Genomic DNA, 13,531 nt, shown 5'->3' with positions numbered 1-13,531 from the left:
TGGCTGACTGATGGGTCTCTCTCCTCTCTGAGTCATCCTTCTATTTTAGGTTCTGCCTTCACAACTCCTGCAGTCAACACTGACATGTCACCAGTCTTTTTCTCTCTTTTTTTTTATTGCCTGAAACTACAGCTTCGATACTACATATATGGATATTTCAATATTGCATTGGAAGTATTTCCACTTAATTCATTGGTGTGAAGTGGCAAGCAACACTACAGTTCAGTAAGGCAAAAGCTAGAAATAACAGGCTACAGAGGTGAGTCTCATTAAAGATAATATGCCGTGAGATTGTCAGCCAGCTACTTAAGTTATCACGAGCCTTATCACAGTGGCAGACACCACTTTAATGATCAGCTTCAGCTCAAAAGATCAGCAAACAGGAGCTTCTGTTTTTGTTTATTTTGTTGCATTCATAATTCACATGACTTTGACTTAATTTAAATAGTTACAATTAGCAACTTAAGCTAACTGTAGCTACCAATTTCAGTGCAGCAGGCACTAAACAAGGCAGAATCCATTGCTCTGCCTCTTGTAACCAGAACTTGTCAGCAAACACAAACAGAGAGCACTAATATTTTAGTCAGCTCACCACGTGAAATCATGAACACATTAACAGCAATTCAACTAAATGCACTGCAGTTGATGCAAAGCAGCCACTTTTGTTGGAAGCTATTTCCACGATGAGGTTTCCTACATACTCTGAGCGCTCCTACAACTTTTCATTAGATTTTTTTTGGCTTTTCTTATCTTCACCTGCTGTAAATAGGTCGAAAAGTGACCAAGAGTCACTGCTCAAGCCTCAAAATGCTTTGGAAGAATTAAAAATGCAAAAACGAGACAAAAAAAAGCACATTTTCTTGTCAATCGACTAAAACTGAAAACACATCAGGTGCTGAAAACCCTGATAAAATGGGATTATTTCCTTTGCTTTACTAAATCCTCGTGTGGTCATTGTGAACCCGTTTAACAGATGATTAATAATTGTTCCTCATGTGTATCATGTATAGATTTAAGTATAAAGTTTTGGGTTTCGTAGCTTTACTGTAAAAGGTTGGTGGTTCGACTCACTCACTGCTCAAAGATTGGTGAACTGGAGGGTTGTCAGTCCACCTCCCTGCCGCGGCCGAGGTGCCCTTGAGCAGGGCATCGTACCCCCAGGTGCTGTGAATGGCTGCCCACCGCTCCAGTGTGTGGCATTTGTCTCTGTGAGTGTGTGACTCTGTGCATGTGTGTGTTCAACAGGTGCCAACATGGATGGGTTAAATGTGGAGGAGTAATTTCATGTATCTACATGACACTAAGAGCTGTTCCTCTCCTCTGATTCATCTCTCCTTTTGTTCCTTTTATTCTGTCCTATTCTCTCTAAGTTAAAGTGTACAAAGTGGATCATTTAATGTTGGATTGAATTATTATTGCACATTCAACAGCATCTTAAGTCTGCCTTACTTTGGTATATTGATTTCTTTAGATTGTTACTTGCTGGACTGAGTTGTTTATAAAGTTTGATTCACTGTAACAGTCCAGAGTCGTGCTTCTTTAAAGACCACTGCTGTTCGTCTTAGGAAAAGTACAACGTCAAACATTACCAATAGTGCTCAGCAGAGGAAAAATCTTTATCGCAACTGGAGGTAAACTCTCAGCTCAGTAAGCAGCAGAAAAAGCAGAAGAGAGCTGGTGGCAGCAGGTACTGTGGTTATAAAGTCATTATTTCATCAGACAGGCAGTCTTGAAATGCTTTGAATGTGTCCAATGGTTCGTAAATAATCCTAAAAGAGATTCTTTTCTGTCACTTCAGACTCATTTCACTGTCTGATACCATGAATGTGTGAATGAGAGCAGCTTTATGGATACTCGTCTGTGAAATGCAGCGTATGAGTACAGGGAGTAGTGGAGAAGGAACAAGAAGAGCCGACACACAGCAAAATCCTAATGCCATGCAATGACGTCATGAATATGCAAGCTGGCACATGATGTCTTCTACCAACACAGGGACTTATTTCAGCAGACCCCACTGTTGCTCCTTTAACCAAAATTAAGCATTTTTAAATAGTTTCCTAGTTGCTGATAAAAGATTATTTAAAAAAAGAATAATTATCTTGTTTAATTGTACCAGCAAGTGTAACGTGGATGCCTGCTTTATTTTAGCACATGTGGAACACAAACTGGGGTTGGCATTGAGTTACTTTTTGCTAAATGTTTGATAATGTATCAGCTACCAAAACCTGTGATAACACTGGACAGAAATGTATGGCCTGGCAGCTAATTGGCTTCCAGAATTTGTTCTTTTTAAGTTTCTGTAAAGTTTCTGTAAGCTGGAAATATCCAAATTCTCATTTTCTCTCACGTGTCTCCTCCTTCTCTTCCTTTAAATGTTAGAAATTTCCGCAAACACCTGAGGATGGTGGGCAGCCGCAGGATCAAAGTCCAGAGTAAGTATTTCAGTGAATCTGTTTGCATGCTTCTCTGATGACGTCAGTGCATTTTCATGCATTTTCTTTGCACTAAACTATGTGCCATAACATCACACATTACATCAGATTGAATTCATGCTGCATGCATGGATCAGCAGAATGTTAGCATGTTTGCATGAATATAGTATCTGTTATGATGTGATTTTTAATTTAACCCTTTAAAACCTCACTTATGGCCCTTTGACCAGTTGATACACTGAAGTGTTTGCAGTATGTGTTTCGTTTTCTGCGTATTATTGTGAGAATTGTCATTTTTGTCACATTGGTCGTATGCGGTGCTGTCAAACCATTTTTATCCAACAGCATAGAATCACTTTCAGTGTCTTTTTAAAATGAGCATTTCTGTGCATTCCCTTGTTTGCTGGATTCTGGTCAACTTATTTTCTGTGAATTTGTTAGATATATAAAGTCAGAACATTGTGCTCATCACTGTTGGGTCAACCCTTCTGCTTCAGGACAGATGCTCCAACCTCAAAACATCTGGCCTGGCTACTTATATACTAGCTGTCTGTAGAACGAACGTAATGCTAATTGAACAACTGAGATTATCCATCTGAAGATTGCAAAAATAAATAAACAGAGAATCAAAACTTATGCTGATTTTCAAAAGGCATCATTCATTCCAGTGTATGATGTGAACATAAAGTAAAGAGTGGGTTGTAGCTCCAGTGAGGGATGGATTTGAGTGATTACAGGAGGAATATATATATATTTATTACACATTAACAACTGCAAAATGTATTTTCTGCCAAAGATTTTCTGTCAAAATTGGTTTGTTATCCCATGTCACTAATTTCAGTAAATGTTGGAGCCCAAAACAACCCCCAAATATTTGTAGTTGTAAAAAATTGTAGCTTAGTCTTCTTGTTTTGGACTGAGGACATTACCTTGGGCTTTATTTCTTTTTTACAAACTTTAAATGAGCTATTTGATGGAAGGATGTTGAGGTACAGTTAGAAGTTGTCTGTGTTGTTCCTGTGATGAAACCAGTCATGTAACAGTATGATATGATGTAAAAAGGTCCAGTGTAATGCAGCAGAAGGCCAGTTGTTGGCTGGGACACACGCTGGAACAACAGTCATGGAGATTAATTATTATTTGGAGAGTGTGTGTGTTTTGAGTGACTCTGTCCTCCCCCAACTCTATCAGCCTTCGTCGACCGCCGAGCCAAGAGTTTCAGCCGCTCGTGGAGTGACCCCACCCCCGTCAAGCCCGAGTCACTCCATGACTCCAGAGACAGTGAGTCCATGTGCTCTCAGTCGCTCACAAGCACACACCCCACTAATTACACACATGCACACTCTCATTTACACAGGTCCTCTGGACACATAGGAGCACACCTGTGGTACAGTGTAGTGAAGGCGCTGCACACACCTACGTGCACGTAGACACGTGCACTCAAACACATCGCAGCTTCGAGCAAAACCAAAAAACCACACACACTGTAGCTAACACCCTCAGATGCACACGTTCACTTCTCTGTCAGTGTGTGTCAACGTCTTATCCGTTTTTCTGTGTGTGCTGGTCTGTCTGCAGTTACTGGGCTGTTGCCATCCATCCACAGATCCGTTTTCATCTCGCAGCCTGTTGTCCATCCGCCTGTTGCTTTGTGTCAGATTCATGTGTGTGCGGCTGGTCGCATAAGGAGACTGTCATTGTGTCGCGTTGTGTCGTCTGCCGTTTGATTTTAACTCCTCAGTTCCTCCCCTTTGTGCAGGGAACATAGAATAGCAGGTGCACTGCTTTTAAAAGGTACACCCTCACCTCTGATCTGGTTTGTGTGTCATCCTTTCATCTCGCCCTTTGTTCCCATGTGTGAGCCAGGTGGCGAGCTTCAGACCTCCTCAGGGACTCTAGATGAAGGGCTGGATGAGGATGCCGACTGGGAGGAGGAGGAGAGGGAGATGGAGAGAGTGGCTTGCAAAGGGGAGGACTTCATCCCACCAAAAATCATGGTGCGGATCCTCGCAGTCAACTCCCAGATTGGCATCATATTCATAGAATTTTTTCACATGCAGTTTCTCTACATGTTTCCCTCTGTTCCACAGCTGGTATCCTCCAAGGTGCCGAAGGCAGAATATGTTCCCAACATCATCCGTAGGGACGACCCCTCCATCATCCCCATTCTTTATGTGAGTAGCAGCCATTGCTTTGATGTGGCAGCAACTTGACATGAGAGCCATGACTCATTTTAATATGTCTTGGACAGTTGCCTATGAGCATTGATTATTTACTTTTATTAGAAATGAATCACAAACCATTTTTAGTCAGTGGAGTTGATAATTGAATAGCTAGAATAACCTGTTACTTTGAGTTCAATTATCACAAGAAAAAACGGCAACAACCGTGTAACTGACAGATCCGTTTGGTCGAGAATGGCAAATTGCTCTTTGCCCGAATGAAGACGAGCACTTTTGATTATTAAGCTGAAGTGATGCCTCTGCTCTGCAGAATACGCAAGCATCCAGGCTTTAAAGTCATCTTAGGCGGCACCTTGTTGTCCGTGTGCTGAGATGAAGAAACAAAGGTGTGCACCAGCTGGTATTGTTTTTCAGGAGGAGGAGAGAGAAGGTTGCAGTGCAGCTTTCTTTCAAGCACAGCCAAAGTCTTGCAGTTGGGTCACGGCACAGACAGGGATCATATCCAAATTCTTTGTAGGTTAAGACAAATTCATTTCTGTGAATCCAACAAAATGCTGCACAGTATGCTGACTTCGTGGCAGTGGTTTCTTGCCTTTATAGGCCAGCTGAAGCAAACAGTACAGGATTGGTTGAGTTTTTAATGAGAAATCTCAAAATCCTGCTCGTAATGTTCTAGTTTTTTAACTTCCCGCTGACATTTGTGCCCTTCTGGGGACAAATTAATATTATTTTGTTGATACCTTGGCCTTTTATTTAGCATCATTTTTATTAGTAAAATACAGTGTTATCATACCACCCATGAGCCTGAGCAGTACCGCAGTACTACTAACCAACGTAGCCTGGCAACAAGCCTAAAAAAGCTCACATTCATTTGGATTAGATTAGAGGAACACATCCTCAGTGACTATCTATACATAATATCATGCAATACAGCAAAACAAATGAAGTTTTACTTTATATAGCAGAGATTCACAACAAAAGTTGTCTGCAGTGAAAGTGAACAGTTTAGGTCCAGTAATTTATAATGATTCAGATGAGTCCAGTTCATTTGGATTAAGTCCAACTCAGTTCAACTCAGAACAAAGATAGAAAACGCAGTAAATGCAGTGTGCACAGGTGAGAGTTTTAGCACACGAACATGAATAAATAAAGACAGTTACAGACAGGAATACTGATGTAAGTTAGCATTAAACCCTTGTTACATGTCTGCACATTCTTTTCTAACTCTCTCAACCTTCTGGTTGAAGAAGCAAAGCAAGCAGCTCACCTACAAGCATGACTAAAAGATAAATAAGGTCTAAGATAAGATAAGATTGAACTTTACTAATCCCAAAGGAAATTCATGAGCCTGATGGCTCCAAAATTGCAATAACAATGTAAAATAAGTGAAAAAATAAGTGTAATGAGTAGAAAAGCAACATACGTTAAATACAAAGTAAAGCAGAAAACGGCAGTTTTCATTGACGGTAATGTTGCTACTGAGAGGTTGTATTGCACCAGATAATGAATGTTAATAACAACGAAAAGGGAAATAATATTCCACATCGTATCAAACATGACGTAATGTTGATATTTTTCTTTTGTGGTGCGTGAAGGAGGCTAAAAATATCCTCTGCAGAAATCAGGAAGTTGGTCACTTTTATGCAGATTTTACTTAAAAATAAGTTTGTTCTTTTTCTCTTTTAAAGGACCACGAACATGCTACATTTGATGACATCCTCGGTGAGTGACATCCTATTTTTGAATAGTGCTCTTGTAATTACTCTTGTTACGAAGGTAAAGAATATGAGGTTGCAGGAAGTTTCAGCTGGCTGGAGTGCAGGGATGAGTCATTGTTTTTCTAATCATGCGCTTGTGTGAGCCTCTCGAGGGAACAGCCAATTTATGTTTCTCACCATTAGAGCGGAGTGGGAAAAGTGACACCTCTCTTTCTCCCCCCTTTCTCTGACACCCTCTCCCCAGAGGAGATAGAGAAGAAGTTGACCGCATACAGAAAAGGCTGTAAAATCTGGAACATGCTCATTTTCTGCCAGGTGAGTGACAGCAGAGACACATTTGAGAAATACTTTGACATTGTTGAGATGTATTTTGGGACATACTGTATTCAAAGTATATTTTTTAGTTAAACTGTTGTTTTGGGAAAGTTGCTGGCTGTTCACTTTGTCAAACATGCCAAAACTAAATATTTGGGATGAATAACTGACCAAACACCAGCATAAAATTCCTCTGTTGAGGAATGGGCTGACACAGAAACTGGGATTCAAAGTGGTGTTTATTTAGACCACAAAAGTAAAAGACCGTAGACTAAAACCAATAAAAAGCAAGAGGCGAAAACTAATAAGATGCAGCGATCAGAAACCCAAGGAGTCCTTCAAAGGAGTACAAAGTCCAGTGTGCAGTCGTACGCCGAGTGGCCGGGTCCTGTGTGTCCACGGCCTGTAGCTGCACCAAGGAGAGCAGAAAGGGGGCAGCGATTAAAGAATTAACAAATCCGGTGAACACTCAAACGAAAGACCAGAAGGAAAGGAAGTGCTTTCCTTTGCCCAACTTCAAACAGGCGTTACGATTAGCTCTCGTCCTCTTCGCCTCGCCGCCGTCCTGGAACAAAACCCCTGCTCGGAATCGTGCAGCCAGTGTCAGGCTCCCACTTTCCGTCCGGCACCAGCTGACGTGTTGTCGTTCCGCTGTCCCTCCTTCCTCTATGTCCAGGCTACAACCTTTTATTAACGAGTCAATTAGTGAGCGCACCTGGCGTCCGTTCCCTATAACCAGCGCTTGTCTCTACATGCCAGTGGAAAGAGGTGAGGGTGGGGTTCATCACAGTCAGTGAAAGGATTCCACTACATGCATGAAAAACACATCATGATATCCACACAAGTTGTACATAAAATATATCCTATGATAAAAAACACAATAAAAAAAGCATCGATCCACCAGTTGACAACTTCACCTTTAAAAGATCTAAGGTATGAAGTTTAGAGCTCTTGTTTATTAACAGTAAACTAATTAAATGCATAGACTTGCAGTTATATTGTCCTGATTGCATATTGGAATGAAAGTGTTGGATATAAATAAATAATAAAACGTTCGAATAATGCGACTAATTTCTCAAACGAGGCAAACAACGTTGCCCACTCACCATAATGATAAAATAAAAGAAGAAACTTGTGAAACTCCTGTTAAACATGTCGGCAGCATGAAGCTACCGCCGCTGTGCTCCACTGTAGGAATGTATTGCATTAAACTGTAATTGTAATTAATTGTAATTTTGAACAGAAATTAAGTTCAGTTATAATACTGATTAAATACATGTAGTAATTATAAGTCAGTTTCTATTATCACTTCACAAAATACATATTTTTTTTATCCTTTTCACACAATTTATTAATTTGCTTATTAAATAAATAAGTATTTACCATAAATGATGGTAAACATGGGTAAGTCAGAAAGTAAAAAACACACTAAAATGGGGGACAGAGAAATCCTACAAATTTGCTGTGTTTTAGATCGTTGCTGTGATAGAAAAATACAACAATGTAGAGAGGTTGTCTGTGGAGATATAAAGTAGATGTTGTGGCTGTAAGTGAACTACAGAAGCACAAAAAAGCATTATCTGCAACATAGATAACGTCTGCTCTTCTAAAGCTTCTCCAGGTGTTTGGTGGACTGTTAACCAGCATGTTGCTCTCATTTAGCAGTCCACTCAGACACTTTAAAACAACTCTTTCTGCCTTAATTAACTACAACTAGAATAATGAATAACAACTATAAGGAGCAGGCTGGATGCTTCCCTGTACATGGAACAGTAATGGGCAAAATACATTCATCCTGGAAGCTTTAATTGGCACGTTTTGTCTATTAAAGCAGCTTCTTAAAATTCATGTTGAAGTTTTGTGCAGGACTGTAAAGCACATGTGGCAACAACTCAAAACTAGCATTTATTTTCCAGCTCACAGTGTGAAGATACTTTTAATGATTCAATCTCTTTTCCCCAGGGTGGTCCGGGACATCTGTACCTGCTGAAGAATAAAGTGGCCACATTTGCCAAGGTGGAGAAGGAGGAAGACATGGTCCAGTAAGTCGTGCTACATGTTGATTAGCTTATCTGTGGCTATGTGTTCAAGGCTGGAGCCTATCCCAGTGCACCCTGGACGGGTCGCCAGTCCATCACAGGGCCACACAGAAACAAATGAGACACGCAACCATGCACACTCACACTCACTCCTAAGGACAGTTTAGAGTCACCACTTAACCTCACGTGCATGTTTTTGGACGGTGGGAGGAAGCCGGAGAACCCAGAGAGAACCCACGCATGGGTTTTCACACAGAAAGGCTCCAACCTGGAGCCCTCTTGCTGTGAGGCGACGGTGCTAACCACCACACCCCCGTGCAGCCCAAGTAGACGAGCCTCCTAACATAATGTGCAGGAAAATATAAAGTAATGAATAAGTTGGGTTAAAGCCACTTGTGCAAGCTCCCTGCAGCTGTCAGATGATTCACACAAGAAGCATTTCATAGGTTTGTTTCATATTCTGAACACAGAAATGACCCACATGGTGGTGATTTATCCCGAATATTCATCCAATTTCACTGGTCAGGTCAGGTGTGTGAGTTTGATAATCTGGAAACTTCACAGCTAAATTTAGTGGCAGAGTTAAACCAGGACGATATACTGTTGCTTATTGCAGTTTGATGGTCGGTCATATTTAAGCTCTGTCAAGTTGTGGTGGAGGCACAGAGGGTGGAGGGAGGAGAGAAACCTTTTGAAATACAGAATTAGTTTGGAAAGTGATTGTGTTCCTGCTGTCATTGCTCTGCTGCTGCTGAGGAGGAGAGCTGTTGATGGCAGACTCGAAAAAGTCTAATCCAAGCTGTGGCGTTGCAACTCATGAGTCTGAATCTTTGATGAATTATTCTACCCAGAGGATGTTTTTTCGCTTCCCCAATATCAGCTGGAAGGAAGAACCTGGCAAATCTAGGTTGCTGCGCAGCTAAATTTACAGGATCAGTCGAAAGCCCGTACAGCGACAGTCCTGCAGAAAAACACGGTACAGTTATATAAATTGCCTTTTCAAGGTGACTCATTTCTGTGTTTTCTTCCACTCAGACTCAAAATGATAATGGAAATCTTTCTTTTAAGCTACACAAACCTTGTGCTTCCTCATCTATTGTAAGGAAGCTCACCTTAATGTCCCTGAACCTATGCAGTAGAGGAGGAGAGCACCATTTCATGTAGATTTCATGTTATATGTATATATCGAGGTGTGGGGCTGCATGTGAATCGCTGTGATGTACAGAGACATGACTGAAGTCTCCAACCATAGCAGTGATGACATCTTTGATCAAATTGTTGTTTAACTTTGACGTTAAAACCTCTGACTAACTGGCCTCCTGACTGCTTTAACTCTTGTTTCTCCTGCATGGCCAGATTCTGGCGGCGGCTCAGCAGGCTGATGAGTAAGCTGAACCCGGAGCCGAATCTCATCCACATCATGGGCTGCTATGTGCTGGGGAGCGCTAATGGAGAAAAGGTTTGTGTGACGCCTTAAAGATGAACCAGACGATCTTACCTCACAAGATCCGCACAAATGTTTACTTATATGCGTACAGCACTCTGAGTCCGAATCACGGACATGCACACACACGGAGAACCAGATGTGGCTGCTAACCACGTGCAGATAAATCATTCAGGCAGTCAGCTGGCTTTGGCCCTTGATGTTGGACATCCTTGATGAGCGTTTTCTTGTTTGCACACAAAGCAAGCCGTTTTTTTTTTTAGTGTTTCTTTTTTTTGTTGTTTTTATATAAATCATTGAGACAAGTGTGTGTGTGTGTGTGTGTGTGTGTGTGTGTGTGTGTGTGTGTGTGTATTCGGACATTAGCAGCATCTTCTTCTCACCTGGCTCTGATACTGCTGTCAGGCTGCGACACAGCACAGTTAGGTGGATGGGGGTAGAGTTGGGGGCAGGGAACACACACAGAGCACTTTGGAATGATGGGAAAAAATAGACTCGCTGACACCTACTCAATTAAGCTACGCACATATGCACCTACTTGCTCTCGCTTCAATTACATGCTCACACATTTTCTTCCACACTCCTCTGGAACTCCTGCCACAACCCTTCCACCCCCACAGAGGCTGACACACTTCTACGTGCAGACTCTCAGACACAGCATATGTACCTGAAACATGCCCACGCACTAAACTATTCTTACTTTCATATTCAGCCCCATCTCCACACACGATACTACTAATTAAGGTGATAAAAAAAAGCTTTTTTTCTTCCCACTTTACAAAGGATGTCTGAATTTGAGATGAAGAACAAGAAGAGATAGATTAAGGGTAAAGGTCATTTCTGCATGCGTATGTACGTGTTGACCTTGGCCGCGTTTTGCTCAGAGCTTCTTAGCGAATCTGGGAAACGCGGCCCTTGATGCTCGAAGAGCAGCGCTTGAATGTGCCGTGAAGATGAGAGAGCCAATCTTTGGTGATATCAGGTAAAGATCTGCATTGTTTGTAGTGACTTTGAAGTCAGTGCATTATGGCAGAACACATACAGTTAAACACAATAGCAGCATTGTAGGTTGCAGGAGAGACGGAAAAGCAGAGCAGAAGGTCACACCACCACACAGAAAACTGTAGAGACCAATGCCAGTTATATACCTGAAAAACTACAGTAAACATGCTAAGTTCACTTGTTAGATATTGTTCAACACAATTAATCAGGTTTCCAGATTAATGTTGGCATTTTTAAGGCCAGTCATACTAATTCCAGCCAGCCTCTTCTGTGAACGTCAGTGTTAACCAGCCTCCTGTATCTTGGCCCTTTTCTTGGTCACGTGACCATTAATTGTGGTAGCACCCGTTGTTTCTGCCAGGCTGCAAAAAGAAGAACACCAGTTGTTGTCGTATAATAATAACATTTTAACAAATCAGATTTAGTGGCTGCTACATAAAAAGCCATTATTGTCACTTCTGTGGGTTTTGTTGTGTTTTTGGTTCTTGATTTTTCTGTTGTGACTTTAGGTTTTTCATGTTTTAGGTTTATATTAAGTCATTAGTTCATTGTTTTTCCCCAGTCACTCTTGCCCTGTCGTTAGGTTCATCCACGTCACCTGTTTTGTTCTCAGCTGCACTCCATCACCAATCACCTCCCCTCAGTATTTAGTTTCCAGGTTCCCTCATGTTCACTGCGAAATCCTCACCGTCATTACTGCCACAGATGCTCATGTCTTGTCTTGTCTTGTCAGGTTTTGCCTCCTGTTTTTCACAGCCATAGTCAGGTTTTTTTTTTCTTTTTTCTCCACAGTTTAGATTTATTGTATTCTGATGAATTTATTGTATTCTGATGAATATAAGTCTTTTCTACCTTTCCTCTGCTAAATCGTGTCAGAAACGTGTGACAACTGGAAATGCTGCTCCTTTGGGTTTTCGCTGTAGGACCCATGAAGTGGAAAAGAGGGCATTGCAGAGAAAGAAGAAGAAAAGTGAAACAGTGAGGGAGCTGTTCCTTGGACCAGGCCATTTCAGCTTTTATCTTAACTTGTTGTCTCTTCATTATTATTAGGGCCGGAACTTTATTAAAAAAAAAAATCTAATTAATTAGAGGCTTTGTAATTAATTAATCGAAATTAATCGCATAGAAATATTTGACCTGAGAACAGTGAGAAGCATTTTTTTTCACATGGATTTTTAGTATTTTTACCATTGAATAATGACTGAATACATAAGCTTAAGCAACAAAACACTTCATTTTTTTTCAAGGTGCTACTGAACCAACCGTGCTCTTATCGACGCTTCCATCCATTCGTCCGTTTTCTTTAATTACCTTTTTATGCCTTTTAATGGACAGATAAAAAGAGACAGAAAGCAGAGAGAGGGGGAATGACACGCAGTAAAAGGCCGTCCGATGCGAGGACTGTCGCCTCTATAAACAGGCGCCTGCACAGCCCACTGCTACGCCACCGACCATCCCATCCAACTGATGACTGGGGCCAACCAAAGCGGTTTCATCAGCTTCTTCGCTCATGTTTTACTATTGTTTGCTGTGGTTTGTTGTTTTCTGAAGTCATGAACGTTAGTTGGTGCTCTGGTATAATAGTTATGCCTGAAACTCATCCAGGGAGAAACGTTCCGCGGTGCAAAAATTATTAAACGATTAAAATGCGTTAACTTTTTTTTTAACACATTTCTAATTAATTAATCTCAATTAACGCGTTAAAGTGCCGGTTCTAATTATTATTCTTTGGTCGCACATTATTTTTCTGTTTTTTATTTTTTGTCTCTGAGGTGACTTGTTCTAAAGTGTTTCCAGATGAAGCCAACAACTGATCATCAATCAATCTGCATGTAGCTACAGCTGATAGTAATGTGCTGTTCGCTCTTTAGAGGACGACTCAAAAGCCTGTTAAATATCTACTGTGCTTCACGCTGCATGGGGTGAGAGCAACATATTCAAACGCCGCCATCTTTAATATTTTCTTTTTCCATCCACCGGCTATGAGAATTGTAGTTGGTCCATTTAGATGAACAGTTGATGATGCTAATTTTCCAGGTGAGTGCAGGTAAACCACTGCTGCAGAAGCGAATCATGCAACACATATTGTAAATATGGCATACTTGCAACTATGTGACACTGATGTTGTGAACTGGCCTGCCAGCAATCTCCATCACGCTCTTATTTGTTTTACTGTAACAGCGTCTTGGTGTTCGCGTTAACTGGAAAATGATGCATTAGTGTTTTAAAGTGTTGCTTGTAGCACATAAACAAAAGTGTTCGCTGTTGTGTAGTGCCTGCACCCCCACAGTTTAAAAAACACCCAGCAGCAAACACACACTGTGATAGTCACTGTGACATTTGGCATCTCCACTGCGGTGATTCGGTACAGGCCGCACAAGGAGGGGCATGAGCAAGT

The 13,531-nt window shown here is 41.3% G+C and overlaps 1 protein-coding gene across 1 annotated transcript in view; it reads left to right on the top strand.

Moving 5' to 3' along the window:
• Positions 1-13,531, top strand: part of nsmfb (NMDA receptor synaptonuclear signaling and neuronal migration factor b) — a 51,897-nt gene that overhangs the window by 24,863 nt on the left and 13,503 nt on the right. The window contains exons 7-14 of the mRNA XM_072387271.1: positions 2,380-2,432; positions 3,624-3,713; positions 4,299-4,429; positions 4,523-4,606; positions 6,304-6,337; positions 6,578-6,648; positions 8,611-8,690; positions 10,044-10,146. Coding sequence (XP_072243372.1) covers positions 2,380-2,432; positions 3,624-3,713; positions 4,299-4,429; positions 4,523-4,606; positions 6,304-6,337; positions 6,578-6,648; positions 8,611-8,690; positions 10,044-10,146 — 646 coding nt within the window. The remainder of the gene's footprint in view (positions 1-2,379; positions 2,433-3,623; positions 3,714-4,298; positions 4,430-4,522; positions 4,607-6,303; positions 6,338-6,577; positions 6,649-8,610; positions 8,691-10,043; positions 10,147-13,531) is intronic.

Source organism: Leuresthes tenuis, unplaced genomic scaffold, assembly GCF_036924035.1.
Source record: "Leuresthes tenuis unplaced genomic scaffold, fLeuTen1.0.hap1 SCAF_6, whole genome shotgun sequence".
Classification (NCBI taxonomy): Eukaryota; Metazoa; Chordata; class Actinopteri; order Atheriniformes; family Atherinopsidae; genus Leuresthes; species Leuresthes tenuis.
The sequence above is the reverse complement of the archived record's forward strand: the minus strand, read 5'-3'. Positions and strand labels throughout refer to the sequence as shown.